This window comes from Aureococcus anophagefferens (genome assembly GCF_000186865.1).
Source record: "Aureococcus anophagefferens unplaced genomic scaffold AURANscaffold_9, whole genome shotgun sequence".
Taxonomy (NCBI): domain Eukaryota; class Pelagophyceae; order Pelagomonadales; family Pelagomonadaceae; genus Aureococcus; species Aureococcus anophagefferens.
Genome location: NW_008705569.1, coordinates 258,357 through 276,340, shown reverse-complemented (window position 1 = coordinate 276,340; position 17,984 = coordinate 258,357). Strand labels below are relative to the sequence as shown.

Below are 17,984 nucleotides of genomic sequence, written 5' to 3'. Positions count from 1 at the left end.
GGCCGCGGCCGCCGTCGCGAAGCAGAAGCGCGTCGTCGCGGCGCCCGCGGCGCCGAGGCCCATCACGGGCGGCAAGACCGTGGAGAAGCTGCGGCCCGAGGCGCCCGTCGTGCTCGAGGCGTCGGCGCCCCTCGCGGCCGTCTGCGACGCCATGGCGTCGAAGCGCACGGACTGCGCGCTGCTCACAGATTCGGACGGCGGCCTCGCGGGCATCGTCACGGACAACGACGTCGCCCGCAAGGCCGTCGCCGCGGGCCTCGACTGCGACGCGACGCCGGCGTCGGCGGTCATGACCGCGCGGCCGACGTGCGTCCGGAGCGGCGACGCCGCGCTCGAGGCGCTCCGCCTCATGGTGTCGAACCACTTCCGGCACCTGCCCGTGCTCGGCGAGTCGGGCGCCATCGTCGGCGTGCTCAACATGCAAAAGTGCCTCTACGAGGCCATCACGAAGATCGAGACGCTCGAGCGCCTCGCCGGCGACGGCGGCGACGCGGGGCTCGCCGAGGCCATGATCGCGCAGCTCGCCAAGGCCGGCGGCTCGAAGAAGCACCTGGCCAAGCTCGTGGGGCCGCTCATGGAGTCGCTCGCCGGGTCGACGGCAAAGACCCTGCGGGCCGTCCTCGAGGACGGGCGGACGGACTGCCTCCTGGACGCGGACTTTTACTTCGTGTCCGACGCCGCGGCGACGATCGCCGCGACGCGCCGGGCCGTCCTCGCGACCGCCGACGGCGGGCTCGCGGGCATCCTGACGCCCAAGGACGTGCTGAACCGCGTCGTCGCGAAGCGCCTCGACCCCGCGGCGACGCCGCTCGCGGCCGTGATGACGCCGAACCCGGACACGATCTCTTTGGACGCGACGCTGCTGGACGCGCTGCACATGATGCACGACAACAAGTATCTGCACCTACCGGTGGTCGACGGCGACGCCGTCGTCGGCGTCGTCGACGTCATGGAGGTCGTCTACGCGACGATGGGCGACGGCGACGACGAGGGGTGGTCGACATTGATGTCCGAGGACTTCGGCGACGACGCGTCCGATCGCGGGTCCGTCGCGAAGACGTCGGCGAGCGTCCCGAGCGCCTCCGGCGGCCGCTCCGTGGAGAAGCTGCGGCCCGAGGCGCCCGTCGTGCTCGAGGCGTCGACGGCCATATCCGACGTCTGCAAGGCCATGGCCGCGAAGCGGACGGACTGCGCGCTGCTCACGTCCGCGGTCGGCACGCTCGCGGGCATCGTCACGGACAACGACGTCGCCCGCAAGGCCGTCGCCGAGGGGCTCGACCTCGCGGCGACGCCCGTGGAGCGCATCATGACGCGGGGCCCGACGTGCGTCCGCGCCGGCGACGGCGCCATCGACGCGCTCCGCTCGATGGTGTCGAACCACTTCCGGCACCTGCCCGTGCTCGGCGACACGGGCGCCATCGTCGGCGTGCTCAACATCCACCGCTGCCTCTACGAGGCCATCGAGAAGATCGAGAAGCTCGAGGCGTCGGCCAAGGGGTCGGACGTCGCCGAGTCGATGCTCAGGGCGCTCGCGAAGCGCAAGGGCGCGAACCCGAAGCAGCTCGCGAAGCTCGTGGGGCCTTTGATGGAGTCGCTCGCCGGGTCGTCGGCGAAGACGCTCCGGTCCGTGCTCGACGACGGGCGGACGGACTGCCTCGTGGACGCGGCCGCGTCCGTGCGCGACGCGGCGCGGACCATCGCGTCGACGCGCCGCGCCGTCCTCGCCACGGCCGACGGGGGGCTCGCGGGCATCCTGACGCCCAAGGACGTGCTGAACCGCGTCGTCGCCAGGGACGCGGCGACGTCGACGCCGCTCGCGGCCGTCATGACGCCGAACCCGGACACGATCGCCCTCGACGCGACGCTGCTGGAGGCGCTCCACATGATGCACGACAACAAGTATCTGCACCTGCCGGTCGTCGACGGCGACGCCGTCGTCGGCGTCGTCGACGTCATGGAGGTCGTCTACGCGACGATGGGCGACGGCGACGACGAGGGCTGGTCGACGCTGATGACGCTCGACGACGACGCGTCGTCCGACGCGGCGTCGAAGCAGGGCAGCTCGTCCCGCGCGGGGTCCCTGCGGAAGCCGAAGAAGGCCGAGAAGCCCCGCGAGGGCCGGCCCGTCGCGAAGCTGCGGCCCGAGCAGCCCGTCGTGCTCGACGCGTCGACGCCCATCGCGGACGTCTGCGAGGCCATGGCGGCGAGGCGCACGGACTGCGCCCTCCTGACGTCCGCCGCGGGCGCCCTCGCGGGCATCGTCACGGACAACGACGTCGCGCGCAAGGCCGTCGCGCGCGAGCTCGACCTGTCGGCGACGCCCGTCGACCGCGTGATGACGCGGGGCCCCACGTGCGTCCGCGGCGCCGACAGCGCCGTCGAGGCCCTGAAGCTCATGGTCGCGAACCGCTTCCGGCACCTGCCCGTGCTCGGGGAGGGCGGCGCCGTCGTCGGCGTGCTCAGCATCCACCGCTGCCTCTACGAGGCCATCGAGAAGATCGAGAAGCTCGAGGGCCTGGCCAAGGACGGCGGCGACGCGGGGCTCGCCGAGGCCATGCTGCGGCAGCTCGCCGCGTCGGGGCACAAGAAGCGCCTCGCGAAGCTCGTCGGGCCTTTGATGGCGTCTTTAACGGGGTCGTCGGCGAAGACGCTCCGCGCCGTCCTGGGCCGGGGCCGGACGGACTGCCTCGTGAGCGAGACGAGCTCCGTGCTCGACGCGGCGAAGACCATCGCGTCGACGCGGCGCGCCGTGCTCGCGACGGCCGGCGGCGGGCTCGCGGGCATCCTGACGCCCAAGGACGTGCTGAATCGCGTCGCCGCGAAGCGGCTCGACGCCGCGGCGACGCCGCTTGCGGCCGCGATGACGCCGAACCCGGACACGATCTCCTTGGACGCGACGCTGCTCGACGCGCTGCACATGATGCACGACAACAAGTACCTCCATTTACCGGTCGTCGACGGGACTCGGCTCGTGGGCGTCGTCGACGTCATGGAGGTCGTCTACGCGACGATGGGCGACGGCGACGACGAGGGCTGGTCCACGCTGATGACGCAGAACTTCGACGACGCGTCGTCCGAGGCGTCGTCCGTCGCGGGCTCGCTGCCGCGCGGCGGGCCCGCGCGCGCGGCGCTCCGCGCGGTCCGCGAGGACGACGAGGCGTCGACGGCGTCGGACGTGCGCGCCCTGGGCGCCTTCGAGTCCCAGTTCGTCTTCAAGGTCGCCGACGCCGCGGGCCGGACGCACCGCATCCAGGCGTCCGACGAGCGCTTCGAATCGCTCCTCGCCGCCGTCGCCGCGCGCCTCGAGGCCGACGCGGCGACCCTCTGCCTCGAGTACGCCGACGACGACGGCGACGTCATCGTGCTCGTCGACGACCAGGGCCTGAGCGACGCCGTCACCTTCGCGCGGTCCAGCGGCCAGGCCGCGCTCAAGCTCACCGCGTCCGCGCGCCGGAAGAAGGCCGCGGTCCCGTCCGCGGTGCTCGCCGCGGGCTCCGCGGCCGTCGGGGCCATCGGCCTCGTCGCGCTGGCGCTCCTGAAGAAGCGCTAATTTTTCTCCCTGCGCGCGGCATCTTCTACACTTGAGGTCATGAGTCGGCTGTTTCCGGCAACTTGCAGCGTCGATGACAAGACGCATTCAGATTCTCCACTGCTTCCGCATCCGAACCTTGACACGCGCGCACACGCTGACTGCATCGCACCAGGACGCTTCTCAGCTCCGCCACCATGATGTCCGCCGAGATCATGACGCGCGAGCGTAAGCAGAGCGACGATCTGACCGAGAAACGCGAAAACGAGTTGATTGACCACGCTGTGCTCGCGATGACAGCCATCGCTGGCCTGCTCACCATGATCTATCTCCAGGAACCCAGCCTTTAGCGGGCCCATCCATGGAAGAACGACCGAAACTCGAGGCGGCGGCGCCGCTCCCGGACGGCGCGCGCGCCGATTCGACGGCGCGCGACGAATCTCCCGCGTTCCGCGACGCGGCGCCGCCGCTCCAGCACCTCGGCGACGCGGCGCTGGTGCTGAGTTTCGCACTCCTCCTCTGCGTCGCCGCCGCGCTGGATAAGCGCGCGATCCTGTTCCTGGACCAGGCCGTGCGGCGGCTCTACTGCTGGCACCGGACGCGGCGGATCGAACCGCGGCCCGGACCTCGGCCGCGATGACGCCCTCGCTCCTACCGACAACGCGACCCAAGACTTGTTTGCGCGCTCGGACCCGCCGCCAACGATGGCTTCCTCCTCCCGGTTACTCGGGAGCTCTTTTGTTTAAATTCCTTTCAGCCCGGTGGCACCTCTCTCGCTAGCGCGCTAGGCCTGCCTAGCCGCCACGCCTCTTCGAAATGCCTCCTTGGCCCAGCTCCCGGAGCAGCGCGGAGAACGACGGCCGGACGCGCGGGTCTTCGCTCATCATCCGCGGCAGGAGCCGCTCGAGCCGCGCGGCCGCGGCCCGGTCTTCCGCGACCGCGATGATGTGCGGCAGGATCCACTCCCGCGCGGCCGCGTCGTAGACGTGGACGCGCCAGTCGAAGGGCGCGCAGGCGCCGTCGACGCAGTCCGACACCTCCGGGCCGCTCAGCCACCGTTCGCCGCACGTTGGCGAGCCCTTGTCGAGGAGGTGGAGGCTGCACCCGTTGTGCTCAGGGTTCGTGCGCAGCGCGCAGACGGCCGCGCCCGCGTCGTCGCTCGGGCAGGGCCGCGCGGCGCCCGGCTGGAGTTCGGGCTTGTTGGGCCGCTGCATGCCGATGCCCTCGACGTAGATCCGCGCCCTTTCGAGTTTGTCGGCCTGCTCCAGGTGCCACGTCTTTTTCGTGAAGTGGCGGCGCGCGAGCGCGGCGATCGGCCCGGAGTTCGGCGCCGGGCCGTCGACGAGGTAGATGTCGCCGTTCGCGTCGAGCGTGAACTGCTCCGGCTTGAAATCCGTCAAGACGAAGCCGCCCCGTTCGCCGAAGCTCCGAAAGCACCGCAGCCACGCCCGCGCGAGGTCGAGGGGCGCGTCGCGCGCCCGCGCGTCGTAGACCTCGGAGTACTTGATCTCGCTCTTCTTGCCGCTGTGAGAGTCGAGCGTCCCCGTCCCCGTCGCCACGCGGCCGCCGCCGTTCGACGTCGCCCACACCAAAGGTTTGTGGGCGACGTCGAACGGCGGCGTCTCGTACGCGCCGAACAGCTCCGGTATGCCCGGCTCGCCCCGGAGGCCCTCGAGGAAGAGGAGCTCGAAGTAGGCGACGTTGCTCGCGCGGTCGCCGAATTCGAACGCGCCTTCGTGGCGGAGCGCCTTGACGACGACGCGTCGGCCGTCGCGCAGCTGCGAAAGCCAGACGTCCTTCCGGGCGCCGCCTGAGAGGGCTTGGTCCGTGCGATTGTCCAGGTCGTCGGGGGAGCGCACGCGCCAGTGGGTGGGAGGAGCGGAGGCGTTCGTGAGCCAGGCGTCGAGGCGCTCGAGGTGTTTTGTTGTTTCGAGGGAGTCGGTGATCGTGAGGAGTGATGCGAGGGCGATGTGTCGCGCGAGGCGACACATCCGATGGCATTGCGCGCTAAGGCGCTCGTTGCGGCATCGTCGCACAAGGCGGCTTCTTATCTGCAAGCAGCTCAGGTTGAACTTATTACGAGGGCATAGACGGCGTCCGATGCGGCTGCCCCGTTCAGGACATGTTCATAGCATCGAAATCTAGCTCAGTTGTCGTGGAAAGCCCTTATGTCGACGCCGGTCGCGAGATCGTGTCTTTCCAGCGGCCGGTTATGTCCGAGATCGCAGGATCGCTGATCTGAGGGGCTGCCCGAGCGGCTGGTGTTCCGCGAGGAGATCGTGTGCGCTTGGGCGGCCGCGTCCCGCGTCGTCTGCGACCACGGAGGCCCCACGGAGGCGTCCACGGGCCCCATATGCATCGATCAGTGGAGATTGAAGCGCCGCGCCGTCAGCAGCCACCATCACAGAGCATGCTCCGCCGCCTCCGCGCGCTGCTGTGCCTCGCCGCGGCCGCCGACGCGCTGCGGGTGCCCACGCGGCGCGCCTTCGCCAAGCTCGCCGCCGGCGTCGCGCTCGGCGCGCCCGCCGTCGGCAGCGCCGCCGACGACAGCACGCCCATGGATTTGGGCCCGCTGGGGCTGCGCAAGGAGGGCGCGAGCGGCAAGCTCAACACGTGCCCGCCGCAGGGCATCAAGCGCGGCTGCCTGTCGACGAGCTCGCTCGAGCGCACGGAGGCCTACGTGCCGCCCTGGGTCTACCAGGCGGAGGACTCGGGCGCCGTCGTCACGGAGCTCTCCAAGATGAAGGCGACGAACGTCAAGTCCGTCGAGACCGCCGTCGCGGAGCTCGTCCGGGCCATCGAGGCGCAGCCCGGGGCCGCGGTCGTCGACAAGGGCGCCAAGGCCGACGGCCGCTACGTCCGCGCGGTCTTCGAGGTCTCCGGGCCCTTCGGAAAAACGCAGACCGACGACGTCGAGTTCCTCCTCGCGAAGCCGGGCACGTCCGACCCGCCGTTCCTCGTGGACTACCACTCCGTCAGCCGGCCGGGCAGCGGCGACGACGTCAAGCGGCACCGCGAGCGCATCAAGGCGATCCGCGTCGAGCTCGCGCCCTCGGGCTGGAAGTCCGTCGGCCGGCTGCTCCTCTAACAGCGTCGCCTTATGCGTCGTCGTCGTCGTCGTCCCCGCCCCCGCCGGGAGGCGACAGGACGGGGCTCGCGCCGTCGAAGAAGAGGACCGTGCCGTAGTGCTCGCCGACGAGGAGGTCGGCGACGCCGTCGCCGGTGACGTCGCCGAGCGCCGGCGCCGGGTAGCCGCCGACCTCCAGCAGGGCCTGGTCGCTGATGGCCTCGACGTCGCGGACGGCCGCGAGGGGCGACGGCCGCAGGTCCGCGTCGACGAGCGCGGCGCCCCGGAGCGCCGCGGGCCGCAGCTGGAACGTGTGGCCGTCGCCGACGAGGACGACGTTTTGGCCGGCGACGGACCCCGCGGCGAGCCGCGCCACGGCGCAGGTGTTGCCCCGGCCGCCCCAGGGCGTCGCCAGGACGAAGGCGTCCGCGGCGGCGAAGGCCGGCGCCGTCGCGTTGCCCAAATTCGGCACGCAGCGGAACGCCTCGTCCTCCGCGCCGACGACGAGGTCGAGGTCGCCGTCGCCGTCGACGTCCAGGAGGAGCGGCGCCGCGCGGTGGACGCCGGGCAGGCGCAGCGGCGGCCGCAGCGGCTCGAGGGCGCCGTCGAAGAAGCGCAGCGCCCCGTCGTAGCCGCCGACGACGAGCTCCGCCGCGCCGTCGCCAGTGAGGTCGCCGAGCGCCGGCGCCGCGAGGGCGTCCGCGCCGGCGACGGCGCCGCGGGCGACGAAGGCGCCGCCGTCGGCGACGTAGACGGAGACGCGGCCCGCGCCGTCGCCGACCGCGAGGTCGAGGTCGCCGTCGCCGTCGACGTCGCCGAGCGCCGGCGCGGCCATGTAGCCCACGTCGACGTGGGCGACGGGCGAGCGCGCGTCCCAGGCCTCGAGCGCGACGCCGCCGCTGCCCGGCCGGCCCGACGCCGCGGCCGCGCACGCGCGCGCGGGCGCCTCGCGCCGCTCGAAGCCGCCGAAGCGCCGCACGTCCGGGCAGAAGGCGAGGAGCCTAGTGCTCGGCGTCGCGAAGGGGTCGCCCAGGCTCTTGAAGCCGACGGCCTCCGGGCCCCAGAGCCGCCGCCCCAGGTCCGGGAAGTCGAGGACGCCGTGCACCGACGCCGTGTACGGCGCGCCCAAGTGGTTCTCCGTCGCGTGCGGGTGCCAGCCTGCGCGCGACTCGAATCTCCAACCCGACTTCACCGCGCGCGTAGTCGAATGGTTCGACGCAAGCCCTTCGGCTCTGCTTCGAGAACTCGACGAGAGACATCGATCCGTCCAAACATCAGCCGAATCGACGTCGATGTGACCGAGCTCGAGAATTTCAAAGTTTGGTCGGGACGTCCCGAACCGGCGGTCGATTCGCGCGCGGGTGCCAGCCGTTGTAGAAGACCATGAGCTCGCCGGGCGCCATGTCTGTTGTATAAACCACGTCGCTAAAGAATTCGTCGCCCAGGGGCACGCCGCGCTCCGCCGGCGTGCGCTTCGCGAAGGTCCACCGCTTCGATCCCGCGACCTGCAGCGCCCACGCGGGCGCGCAGACCGCGTCCGTGTGCACCGTCGCGCCCTCGCCCGCGCGGCCCCGGTCCGGCACGGTCCCCGCGTGCCACCAGGCCACCTGGCACTGCTTCGCGCTGCCCCGGCAGCCCCAGCGGTCGCCCGTCCTCCGGGTGGACTCGTTGCGGAACGACGCGGCCCCGTCCGCCGCGGCGGCCAGCGACCCCAGGACGTCGCCGAACCAGGCCGGCGTCCGGCCCGGGTCCCAGCCCCGGGGCTTCGCCGCGAGCGCCGCGAGCGTCGCCGGCGCCACGGCGCCCGTGAGGACCACGGGCACGTCGCGGAGCACGAACTCGGTCAGGAGCCGCGCGCCGCTGACCTCGGCCGCCGGGAGCCGCTCGATCTCGACGCGCTCCGAGGCGCTCTCGCGCGCCGCCGTCGACCGGAACGCGAGCGGCTGCGCGACGGCGACGACGGCGCACGCGGCGAGCCAGACTCTCCCCGAGCGGGCCATAGCTCAGGGCTGCAAGTATTGTAATGCTGCGCGCTTGAACTTTTGTTTGAAGAGGGCTGCCCATCGATGCTCGCACCTGCTTGCTCGGGAACTCGCGCGCTGCAACGTCCATCCCGAACCCGTCAAAACCTTTTCAGACGCTCGATGGCGGCCCGCCGGAAGCCCCGGGTCGGCGCCGGCGGCAAGGAGATGGGCCTCTTCCAGCTCATCGCCACGGTGCTCACGGTCATGCTCATCAGCGCCATGGTCTTTCGCGCGATCACGGAGGAGTTCGACGCCTGCGGCGAGGTGCTGGACCCGGACGTCTGCGACAGGACGACGGGCTGCCGCGCGACGGCGACGGGCTGCGAGCGCGCCGCGGTCGGCGCGCCGGCCGCGGCCCACGAGAGACCGCTCTAAAAAATGCTAAGACCCCGGGGGCCGCTTCGACGCGTAGGCGAGGGCGCCCGCGTGGCAGGCGAAGGCGAGCGTCGACGTCGCGGCGAACGCGTGGAGCGCGTCGTGGTAGAGGAAGGGCGACGGGTCCGGCACGGCCGCGCGGTCCGGCAGGAGCGCGACGAGCTGCGGGATCGTCGCCGTCTTCGCCGCGAGGAGCGCCGGGAGCTCGGCCTTGGGCGCCCCGAAGGCGCCGAGGAACGCGCCGTCGTCGACGTGGCCCGCCAGCTCCGCCGCCGCGCGCGTCGCCGCGCCGTCGCGCAACGAGCCGACGACGGCCGCGGACGCCAGGTTCGACAGGTTCAGCACGGCGAAGATCTTCGGGAAGACGGCGCCGACGCGGTCCGTGCCGAAGGCCGTCGCCACCGCCGGCGCGAGGAGGACCACGTAGCCGCCGTAGAACGCCGGGATCGCCTGGGCAGCAAAAGGGTGCGAAATTCCCAACTTCAAAGGCTCCTATCTCGGTCGTTTCCCGCTCGTTTCGGCTGATTTTTGGACGAGCGATCATCTCTCGGAGCGCTCTCGAAGCGTGGGTGCTGTTTCCGAAACGCGCGCGCGCGGAACACTCCCGTTGAAGCGACGTTGAATCACCCTTTTGCTGCCCTGGGGATCGCGCACGTCGCGGCCTTCCACGCGGCCGCGGCCGCCGCCGGGTCCGCGGGCGCCGCCGCGGCGATGGACGGCAGCGCCAGCACCAGGGGGATCTGGAGGCCGCAGAGCGCGTAGGCCGCCCGCAGCGACACCGCGTCGCTCAGCGGGCCGATCGTGAGTCGACCCGCGGAGTTCGCGAGCGACATCGTGCCGATGTAGGACGCCACGGCGGCGCCGGCGAAGAGGTCCGCCTCGGCGAAGGGCGAGAAGATGTCCGTGAGCATCATCTTGCTGTTGAGCATGAGGGGCAGCGCCGTGAACCCGGCGAAGAAGATGCCCGCGGCGAGGCCGAGGCCCTCCGGCGACGCGACGCCCCGGCCCGCCGGCGCCGCCGCCGCCGGCGGCGCGGCGCGGACCGGGCGCTCCGGCGCGCGCACGCCGAGGCCCGCGACGGCCGTGCACGCCGCGTGGAGCGCGCCGCCCCAGAACACGGCCTCGACGACGCCCGTGTTCCCCGAGCCCACGAGGAAGAGCCCCGGCTCCAGGGCCGGCTGGCCCGCGGCGGCGAGGTCCGCGGCCGTGGCGAGCACGGCCTCGCGCCAGTCGCCGGGGGCGACCTCGGCGTAGCGCACGCCGTCGACGGTCTTCGTCGCCGCGTCGTAGGCGGCCGCGGGCGCGGACCGGAACGCCTCCAGCAATGTGGTGTAGATGGGCGCCCAGACGAAGGCGCCCGTGCCGAAGGCGGCGGCGCAGACGGACGACGCGACGCCCTTGCGGTCCGGGAACCACTTTTGGACCGTCGGCACCACCGAGCCGTAGACGAGGCCGAACGCGGAGCCCGAGAGCGCGGCGTAGGACGCGTACAGCAGCGGCAGCGAGTGCGCCTCGAGCCCCGCGCAGTAGACGGCCGTGCCCGCGGCGCCCGCCGCCGCGGCGCCCAGGCACGACTTTTTGGGGCCCGCGCGGTCCATGGCGCCGCCGAGCGCGAAGAGCACGCCCGCGGAGCCGACGGCGAAGGCCGACTGCATGGGCAGCAGCGACGCCAGCGCCCAGTCGCCCGACGCCGGCGCGACGGCGCCGAAGAGCCGCGTGAGCTCCGGCGTGAGGATGGGGCCCGTCGCGAAGACGCTGCCCGCGCAATTCATGAGCACACACGAGGGGACCAGGCGCAGCCAGCGCTCGCGGCTTTTGGCGTCCGGCGGCTGCGTCGTCGCCGTCGAGAGGAGCGCATGGCGGCGGACGGCCGGGTGATGATGCCGCCGCAGCGCGCGACCGAAGGCCGCCGCAGCCATTGCGGAATTGCCACTACGATGCTTCACCTTGAACTTCAACCTACATGGGGGCGGGAGCGGCCGGTTGGGTCGCACGAGACCCGCGGTGCGCGTTCAGGGTTGCGTGCTGTCGCGTGGTTCTGGCCGCTACGTCCCGATTGGGCGCGGCGCGTGGCGGCCACGGCCTTGGGCTCGCGCCGGCGGCGCGGCCGGCGCGTCGCGCGTCGCGTTCCGGCTTTTGACACGCTGCGCTGGCACGTCGCGGCGCCGTGCGCGCGACGCTGAACAGGTTTGGTGATCAAAGTGCCGGCAGCACGTCCGGCGCCACGCGCGGCGATTCGGCGAAAAAGGCTCGAAAACTCGAAAAGGCCGGAGGAGCACTCGAAGTTGCACAAGCTGCTGTCGAGAAGGCTCCGATTATCGGCAGCAGCGTCGAGTTGCAACAGGCTTGAGCCACCTCTGACCGACGCGCTACGCGCCGCCAATAATGCGCAACGCGGCCGCATCGCTCCTCATCTTCGCCGCATCGCGCGCGGCGGCCTTCACGCCGCGCGCCGAGGCCAACAGCTTCGCAAGATCCGCTACAGTTCTCGGCTTCGCCCCCTACCAGCTCGGCCCCATGGCATCGGACCTGCGCTGGGGCGACGACCTCGCCGCCGAGGCCTTCTCGTCGCTCCGCCCGGCGGACAAGGCGTCCTTCGAATGCAACCTGCCGGAGCTGACGACGGTCTGCGTCGGCGACGAAGAGTGCGCCGTCGGCGACACGGTGCGGTCGCAGATGCTCGAGTGGCTCGAGGGCACGGACCAGGGCAAGCTCCACAACGAGTACCGGGGCCGCCGCATCTTCCGCTACAACTCCGAGGACGACTCCGTCGCCATGTCCTACTACGCGCCGGACTCGACGCTCCGCACGGAGCGGTGGCCCTGGAGCGACCACTTCTACGCGCTCTACGACTGGGACATGATGTGCTAGGAATACCGTATTAAGGTAACATCACCGCTTCCCCTGGACGACCTCGCGCTTGTAGTCCTTGAACGTGCCGCCGTAGCGCGCGACGGCGCCGTCCTGGACGACCCAGAGCTGGTCGCAGACCGACGAGCACAGGTGGGCGTCGTGGGAGACGACGACGACGCCCCCGCCGAAGGTCTTGATCGCGTCGATGAGCGCGTCCGTCGTCTCCATGTCGAGGTGGTTCGTCGGCTCGTCGAGCACGAGCAGGTGCGGCCGCCGGTACATCGCCGCCGCGAGGCAGACGCGGCACTTCTGCCCCCCCGATAAGGTGTGGATCTTCTGGTGCGGGAAGCGGTCGCCGCCGAGGCCGAACTTGGCGAGGTGGCCCCGGAGCACGAGCTCGTGCTGGTTCGAGCCGTCGCCCGGGTACCGCTCCCGGAGCTCCGAGAGCGGAGTGCCAAAGGGGTCGAGCTGCTCGAGCTGGTGCTGCGCGAGGAACTCGATCTTCGCGCCCGGCTCGATGGTCACGTCGCCGTCGCAGGGCATGAGGTCGCCGACGAGCAGCTTGATGAGCGTCGACTTGCCCGACCCGTTGCGGCCCAGCAAACAGATCCGCGATTTCGCGTCCACGGACAGGTCGACGTCCGCGAGCAGGTGCGTCCGCCCGCCCGGCGGCGGCGGCGGCGCGTCCGGCGGCGCGTCGTAGGAGAAGGACGCGCGCTGGCATCGGACGATCGCGCGGTCGAAGGGGCCCGGGTCCGGGAACTCGAGGACGACGGCCTCCTCCTCGTCGACGTCGTCGACTTCCTCCGCCGGCGCGTCGTAGGACAGCTTGTACTTCCTGCCCTCGCCCGCGGCCTCGACGCCGAGGCGGTTCATCTTCTTCATCTTCGACTTGCGCTGCGCCGCGGCCTTGGGCCCGTTCTCGCCCGACTTGGCGTGCTCGTCGATGTACTTCTGCAGGCCCTCGCGCTTCTTCTCCTGGACCTCGCGCTGCCGCTGCTGCCGCGCGCGGTCCTCCTCGCGCACGGCCTCGAAGTTCGCCACGTCGCCGCGGTACTGCTTGATCTTCTGCTTGTCGAAGGCCAGCACGTCGGAGACGATCGTGTTCAGGAAGCTCCGGTCGTGGCTCACGACGACGAGCGTGCCCCGGAACTCCTTCGTGAGGTATCGCTCGAGCCACATCGTCGCCTCGAGGTCGAGGTGGTTCGTCGGCTCGTCCAATAGGAGGAGCGACGGCGACGCGAAGAGCGCGCAGGCGAGGCTCACGCGCATGCGCCAGCCCCCCGAGAGCTCGCCCGTGGGGCGGTCCATCTTCGCGTCGTCGAAGCCGAGGCCGTGGAGCACCTTGCGCGCGCGCGGGCCCGGCGCGCCCCGGAGCTCGTCGCGCCGCGCGAGCTGCTCGTAGCACCGCGCGAGCGCGTCCAGCGACGACGCGAGCTTCGCGTGCGCCGGCTTCTCGAGCTCCGCGATGGCCCGCTTCAGGCCCTCGCGCCGCGCGTCGGAGCGGACGACGGTCTCCACCGCGGAGCACTCGGAGCCGACGATCTCCTGCTTCACGAGCAGCAGCGACACGCGGTCGGGCACGAGGGGCTTCGAGCCCTTGGAGTTGCCGTCGCGCGGCCGCCCGGCGAGCCACTCGAGGAACGTGGTCTTGCCGCAGCCGTTGCGGCCCAGGAGGCCGTAGCGCCGGCCCGCGCTGAGCGTCACGTAGCACCCCGTCAGCACGTCGCCCGCGCCGCGCTTGTTGCCGACGTCGAAGTTCCGCAGCTGGCAGTCCAGCGGCAAATCGCCCTGGGCGCCGCCGTCGTCGTCGTCGTCGTCGCCGTCGTCGTCCAGCGTCTTGGCGGTCGCGCGCTCGAGCTCGTAGGTCACGGACCGCTCCAGCGCCGCGGCCTCCTCTCGCCGCCGCTCGTCGCGCTGCCGCTCCTTGCGCTGGGCCCGCAGGCTCTTCAATCCCAGCTCCTGCGTCTCCAACTGGTCGAAGGTCTTGGCCTGCTTCCTGAGCTCCTCGAGGCCGTCGGCCATCGTGACCGTCTTTTCCAACTTCGCGGTGCACTCGCCCACGTCGTCCGCCCCGTCGTCGTCCGCGGCCGCGGCGCCGCCGAGCGCCGCGAAGAGCTCGAGCGCGCAGGCGTCGGCGACGGCCTCGCCGCAGTCTGTCGCCGAGTCGAGCATCTCGCGCACGGCCTCGCCGTGGTCCGCCTCGTTGCCGCCGTCCGCGAGCAGCGACGACAGGTACTCGACGACGTCGTCGTCGACGTCCTCCAGCGCGCCGAGGGCGCCGCGGATCGTGGCTTCCATGGAATTGCTGGCTGCTCCTAACCGCAGGCGATGACCATGCTCGAAGCCCGAGAAGTTGAATCTCAAGTTGATTATCAACCAACACGATGCAGCCATGCGCACCTGCTGAATCTCGACAGAAGGTGGGCAGGTCAGCCCTTGGGATTCGCCAGCGGCGCCGGGCCCGGCGAGGCCGCCCGCCCGGGCAGCTATTGGAGCCTTGGGTGCGGTCTGCCAGCGAGGAGTGCGCCTCGTTGAAGTCACTCACCATGTGCCTGCCGCCGACGGAGCGCAGCGGGCAGCCCAAGGTGCTCGGCCTGCTCTGCCTGGGCTACGCCGCGTCCATGCTCGCGTTCCGGCCGACGCTGACGCTGCTCCTGCCGACGCTGACGAAGGAGCACGGCCTGCGCCTCGAGGACGCGGGGCTGCTCATCTCCGCGTGCCAGGTCACCTACATGCTCGCGAAACCGCTCTTCCAAGTGAGCAGCGACGTCGCGCCCGCGTCCGCGCTCCTCGTCGGTTCCGAGCTGCTCACGGGCGCGTGCTTCGCCGCGCTGGCCGTCGCGCGGAGCCGCCTCGAGCTCCTCGTGCTCTTCCCGGCGATCATGGCCGTGCAGGCGCCGCACGCGGCGGCCGTCGCGCGCGTCGTCACGAACAAGTTCCCGCCGGAGCGCCGCGGCGGCGCCTTCTCCTGCATCAACGCGACGGTGAACGTCGTGTCGTGCGTCGTGCCCTTCGTCGTCGAGCGCGGCGCGGCGGCGCTGGGCTGGCGGCGCCTCGTGGTCTCCGTCGGCGCCGTCATCGCGCTCTGCGGCGGCGTCCACGCGCGCTTCGCGGCCGACCTCGCCGCGGCGCCCGCGCTCAAGCCGGCGCGCGACGCGAAGCGGGGCTTCGGCGCCGTCGTGCGCGAGCCCGTCGTCTGGGGCGTCGCCGCGGAGTACGCGTCCATGTACTTCGTGCGCATGGCCGTCGAGGGCTGGGTCGGAACGCGGCGTCTCGACGGTTTCGCGAGCGCCTTTTCACCAAACAAACATCGGTAGGTCGGCGTCTTCCTCAAGGAGGCGCACGGCCTCGACGCGACCGCGTCGTTCCTCTTCTTCTGGCAGGCGGGCGGCATCGCGGGCGCGTCGCTCGGCGGGCCCCTCGCGGACCGCGCGACGCCGGCCGCCGTGGCCGCGGCGGGCGCGGGCGCCGTGCTCGCCTTCGCCGTCGCGCTGGGGACCGCGGACCTCGGCGCGCCGGCGAGCCTGCGCGCCGTCGCCGCGCTCGGCGGCGCCGCGGTCTACGGCGCGCGCGTCGCGCTCCAGCTCACGGTGCGCGAGCACGTGGCGCCGTCGGACTCGGGCAAGGCCGACGCCGTGACGAACTGCCTCGCGGAGTGCGGCGGCGCGCTCGCGGGGCTGCCGCTCGTCCACGTGCTCAAGCGCGCGCCGCGCGGCTGGGCGACCTTCCCGGCGACGCTCGCGGCGGCGTCGCTCGTCCTCGTCGCCGCGGCGGCGGCCGTCGCGCTCCTCGACGCGCGCGCGCGGCGCCTCCGCCCCCGCGAGAAGGTCGCGTAGTCTACTCTATGTTTACGACGCGGCCGCCGCGGCCTTCGCGCGCCGCTCCGCGGCCTCGAGTGCGAGGCGCCGCCGCGCCGCGGGGTCCGCGGGCGCGGCGGGCCGGTCCGGCTCCGGCGCGCGCGGCATCGTCGCCGCGGCCGGCGCGTCGTCGGGCCGCGGGCCGCCGCGGAGCTGCGCGTCGAACTGCTCCGCGGTGAAGGTGCCCGCGATGCGCCGGCCGTCGTCGTTGCAGACGCTGTAGGCCGACACCTCGCCGTCCCACTTCCGCCGGCCGAAGACGAAGGGCGCGACGCTCAGCAGGAGGAGGCCGCTCGGCACGCCGAGGCCGTAGCGCACGCCCACGGCCTGGACCGCGACCATGGCGCCCGCGAGGCCCAGGTCCCGCGCGGACCACTGCGACGCGCTGAGGACCATTTCTTCGTGGATGCTTGGGTTGGTTTGGTGCGACGGTCGACGACGCTGCGAGCGTCTCCAGAGGCTCGCGCCGCAGGAGCCCCGGAGAGCGGGAATAATATTGTTGCAGGATTTACAAAGTCCGCTCGTAGGATTTCGGCGGAGAGCGCTCGCTCCCAGGATCTCGGGCAGCCCCAAGGCCATGGACTGGTATCGCTGGGCGTGCGCGCGCTGGTGTGACCAGCTCGCGCGCGCGCCGCCGGCGGCGCCGCAGACGACGCCGACGAAGCGGCCGCGCGCGGCGGGCGAGTCGCCGTTCAAGGCCACGTCGCCGCTCGCGACGCTGCCCGCGGCCGCGCAGGAGGAGCTGCTCGCCGAGTTCGAGGACAGCAGCTCGGACGAGGAGGACGACGAGGTCGAGGAGGACGAGACCGAGGAACAGGGTGCCGAGGAGGGCCCAGCAGAGGAGCCCGAGGCCGACGGCGCGCTCTTCACGTGCCCGAACACGACGAACATCCCACCGTCCGACTACACGCTGGACCCCTTGCCGGCGGCGCCGGAGCCTAAGACCGAAGGCCGCCGCAGCCGCACGGACTGGCTCGCGGCACCGGTCATCGCGATCCTGAAGGCCACCTCACTCGAGGATCCCGAGGTGAAAAAGGTGCTCGATGACCACTTCATGGTTGATGGCATGGGCTGGACTCCACTCAAACATGGTGTGCTCGTGGAAGAACATGAGACCTGGAAGTCATATACCGAAGTGAAGTGCAAGGCCTGTAAGTATACACCATACTGCCCAGCCAAGGCTCGAATTTACTGGTTCAACGATGGACTCCACTGCGAGATTAAGACCGGGCAGCACCATGTCCATCCGGAAATCGAAGTCATCATGGAGACAACACGAGGCCTTCCTCCGCCGATCAAACAGGCCCTGGGACCTCTCATCGAAGCGCCAAAGTGGTCTATGGTCAAGGCAATTGCACTTCTCCAACCCCTTGGTGTTCTGGGTGCCATGGACCAACACGGAGATGAGATCAAGAAGGTTATCAAGCGGTACATGCTGTGGGCTAGATCGAAGCGATGGAAGGATTTTTGGAAGGGCAGTTATGGTCAGCTCGAAGCGCAATTGAGTGTCAGGGCTGTGGATACCGTCCGTCTCAGAAAGATGGTGGAAGATGGGCAATGGGATGTTCCAATCGTATTCGATCGCAATGTAAGTGGCCCAGAGCTGAAGAACTTTTTCGTTACGAGCACCATACGGATGCTGAGCAAGGCCATGATGCAAGATCTTCTCTGTGGACCTTCTTGGGCCAGTGTCGATGGCACTGGCAGACTCAATTACCAAGGCAAAATGCTTGTCTTTGTTGGCACAATAGACGGACAACAACACACACACCTCATCTCTTCATTCCTGCTATCGAAGGGCGAGTCGCTTGAGGAGGTTAGCCGCGGGCTCAAAGCTACAGCCTGGGCAATGAAGGAGATACATCGTGCCATGCTACGCCACCCTAAGCCGCTTTACATGGCAAGTCTCCTCGGAGCGGACTGGTCTTGGCGCCCAGTGACGACAATGAATGACTCTTCGAATGCCCTCTTCGGAGCCTGGGAAGACCTTAGAAACTACCGCGCTTAGAAAGTAAAAAAAATTAAGGCCCGCCCCACGCCGTCCGCGCCGTCCGCGCCGTCCGCGCCGTCCGCGCCGTCCGCGCCGTCCGCGCCGTCCGCGCCGTCCGCGCCGCTTCGCGGTACTGAAGCTTAAACCCGGAACCTGTGTTCAGCATGTTTGCAGAGGGTTTGAGGCGAAAAATCGCTGCGTTGGACGCGGGCGCGGCGCTCGAGCCGGCTATCAACCGTCGGCCTAGAACATGTTCTACAGGTTGTCTACATCATGGTGTCTGCGA

The 17,984-nt window shown here is 70.8% G+C and overlaps 3 protein-coding genes across 3 annotated transcripts in view; 2 read left to right on the top strand and 1 right to left on the bottom strand.

Annotated features, from left to right (window-relative positions):
• Positions 1–1,006: 1,006 nt before the first annotated feature.
• Positions 1,007–1,891, top strand: AURANDRAFT_26475 (hypothetical protein; the record flags this gene model as incomplete). The annotated part of the gene is made up of 1 exon (XM_009038887.1): positions 1,007–1,891. A coding segment is annotated over one exon (885 nt), but the record flags the coding sequence as incomplete, so codon positions are not given.
• Positions 1,892–11,864: 9,973 nt separating this feature from the next.
• AURANDRAFT_37484 (hypothetical protein) lies at positions 11,865–14,188 on the bottom strand (the record flags this gene model as incomplete). The annotated part of the gene is made up of 1 exon (XM_009038647.1): positions 11,865–14,188. The coding sequence occupies one exon, from the start codon at positions 14,147–14,149 to the stop codon at positions 11,888–11,890; it is 2,262 nt and encodes a 753-aa protein (XP_009036895.1).
• Positions 14,189–16,285: 2,097 nt separating this feature from the next.
• AURANDRAFT_64121 (hypothetical protein) overlaps positions 16,286–17,984 on the top strand; it is a gene marked incomplete at both ends in the record, with an annotated part of 5,262 nt that continues 3,563 nt past the window's right edge. Inside the window, one exon of the mRNA XM_009038888.1 lies at positions 16,286–16,765. Within this exon, the coding sequence (XP_009037136.1) occupies positions 16,286–16,765 (480 nt within the window). The remainder of the gene's footprint in view (positions 16,766–17,984) is intronic.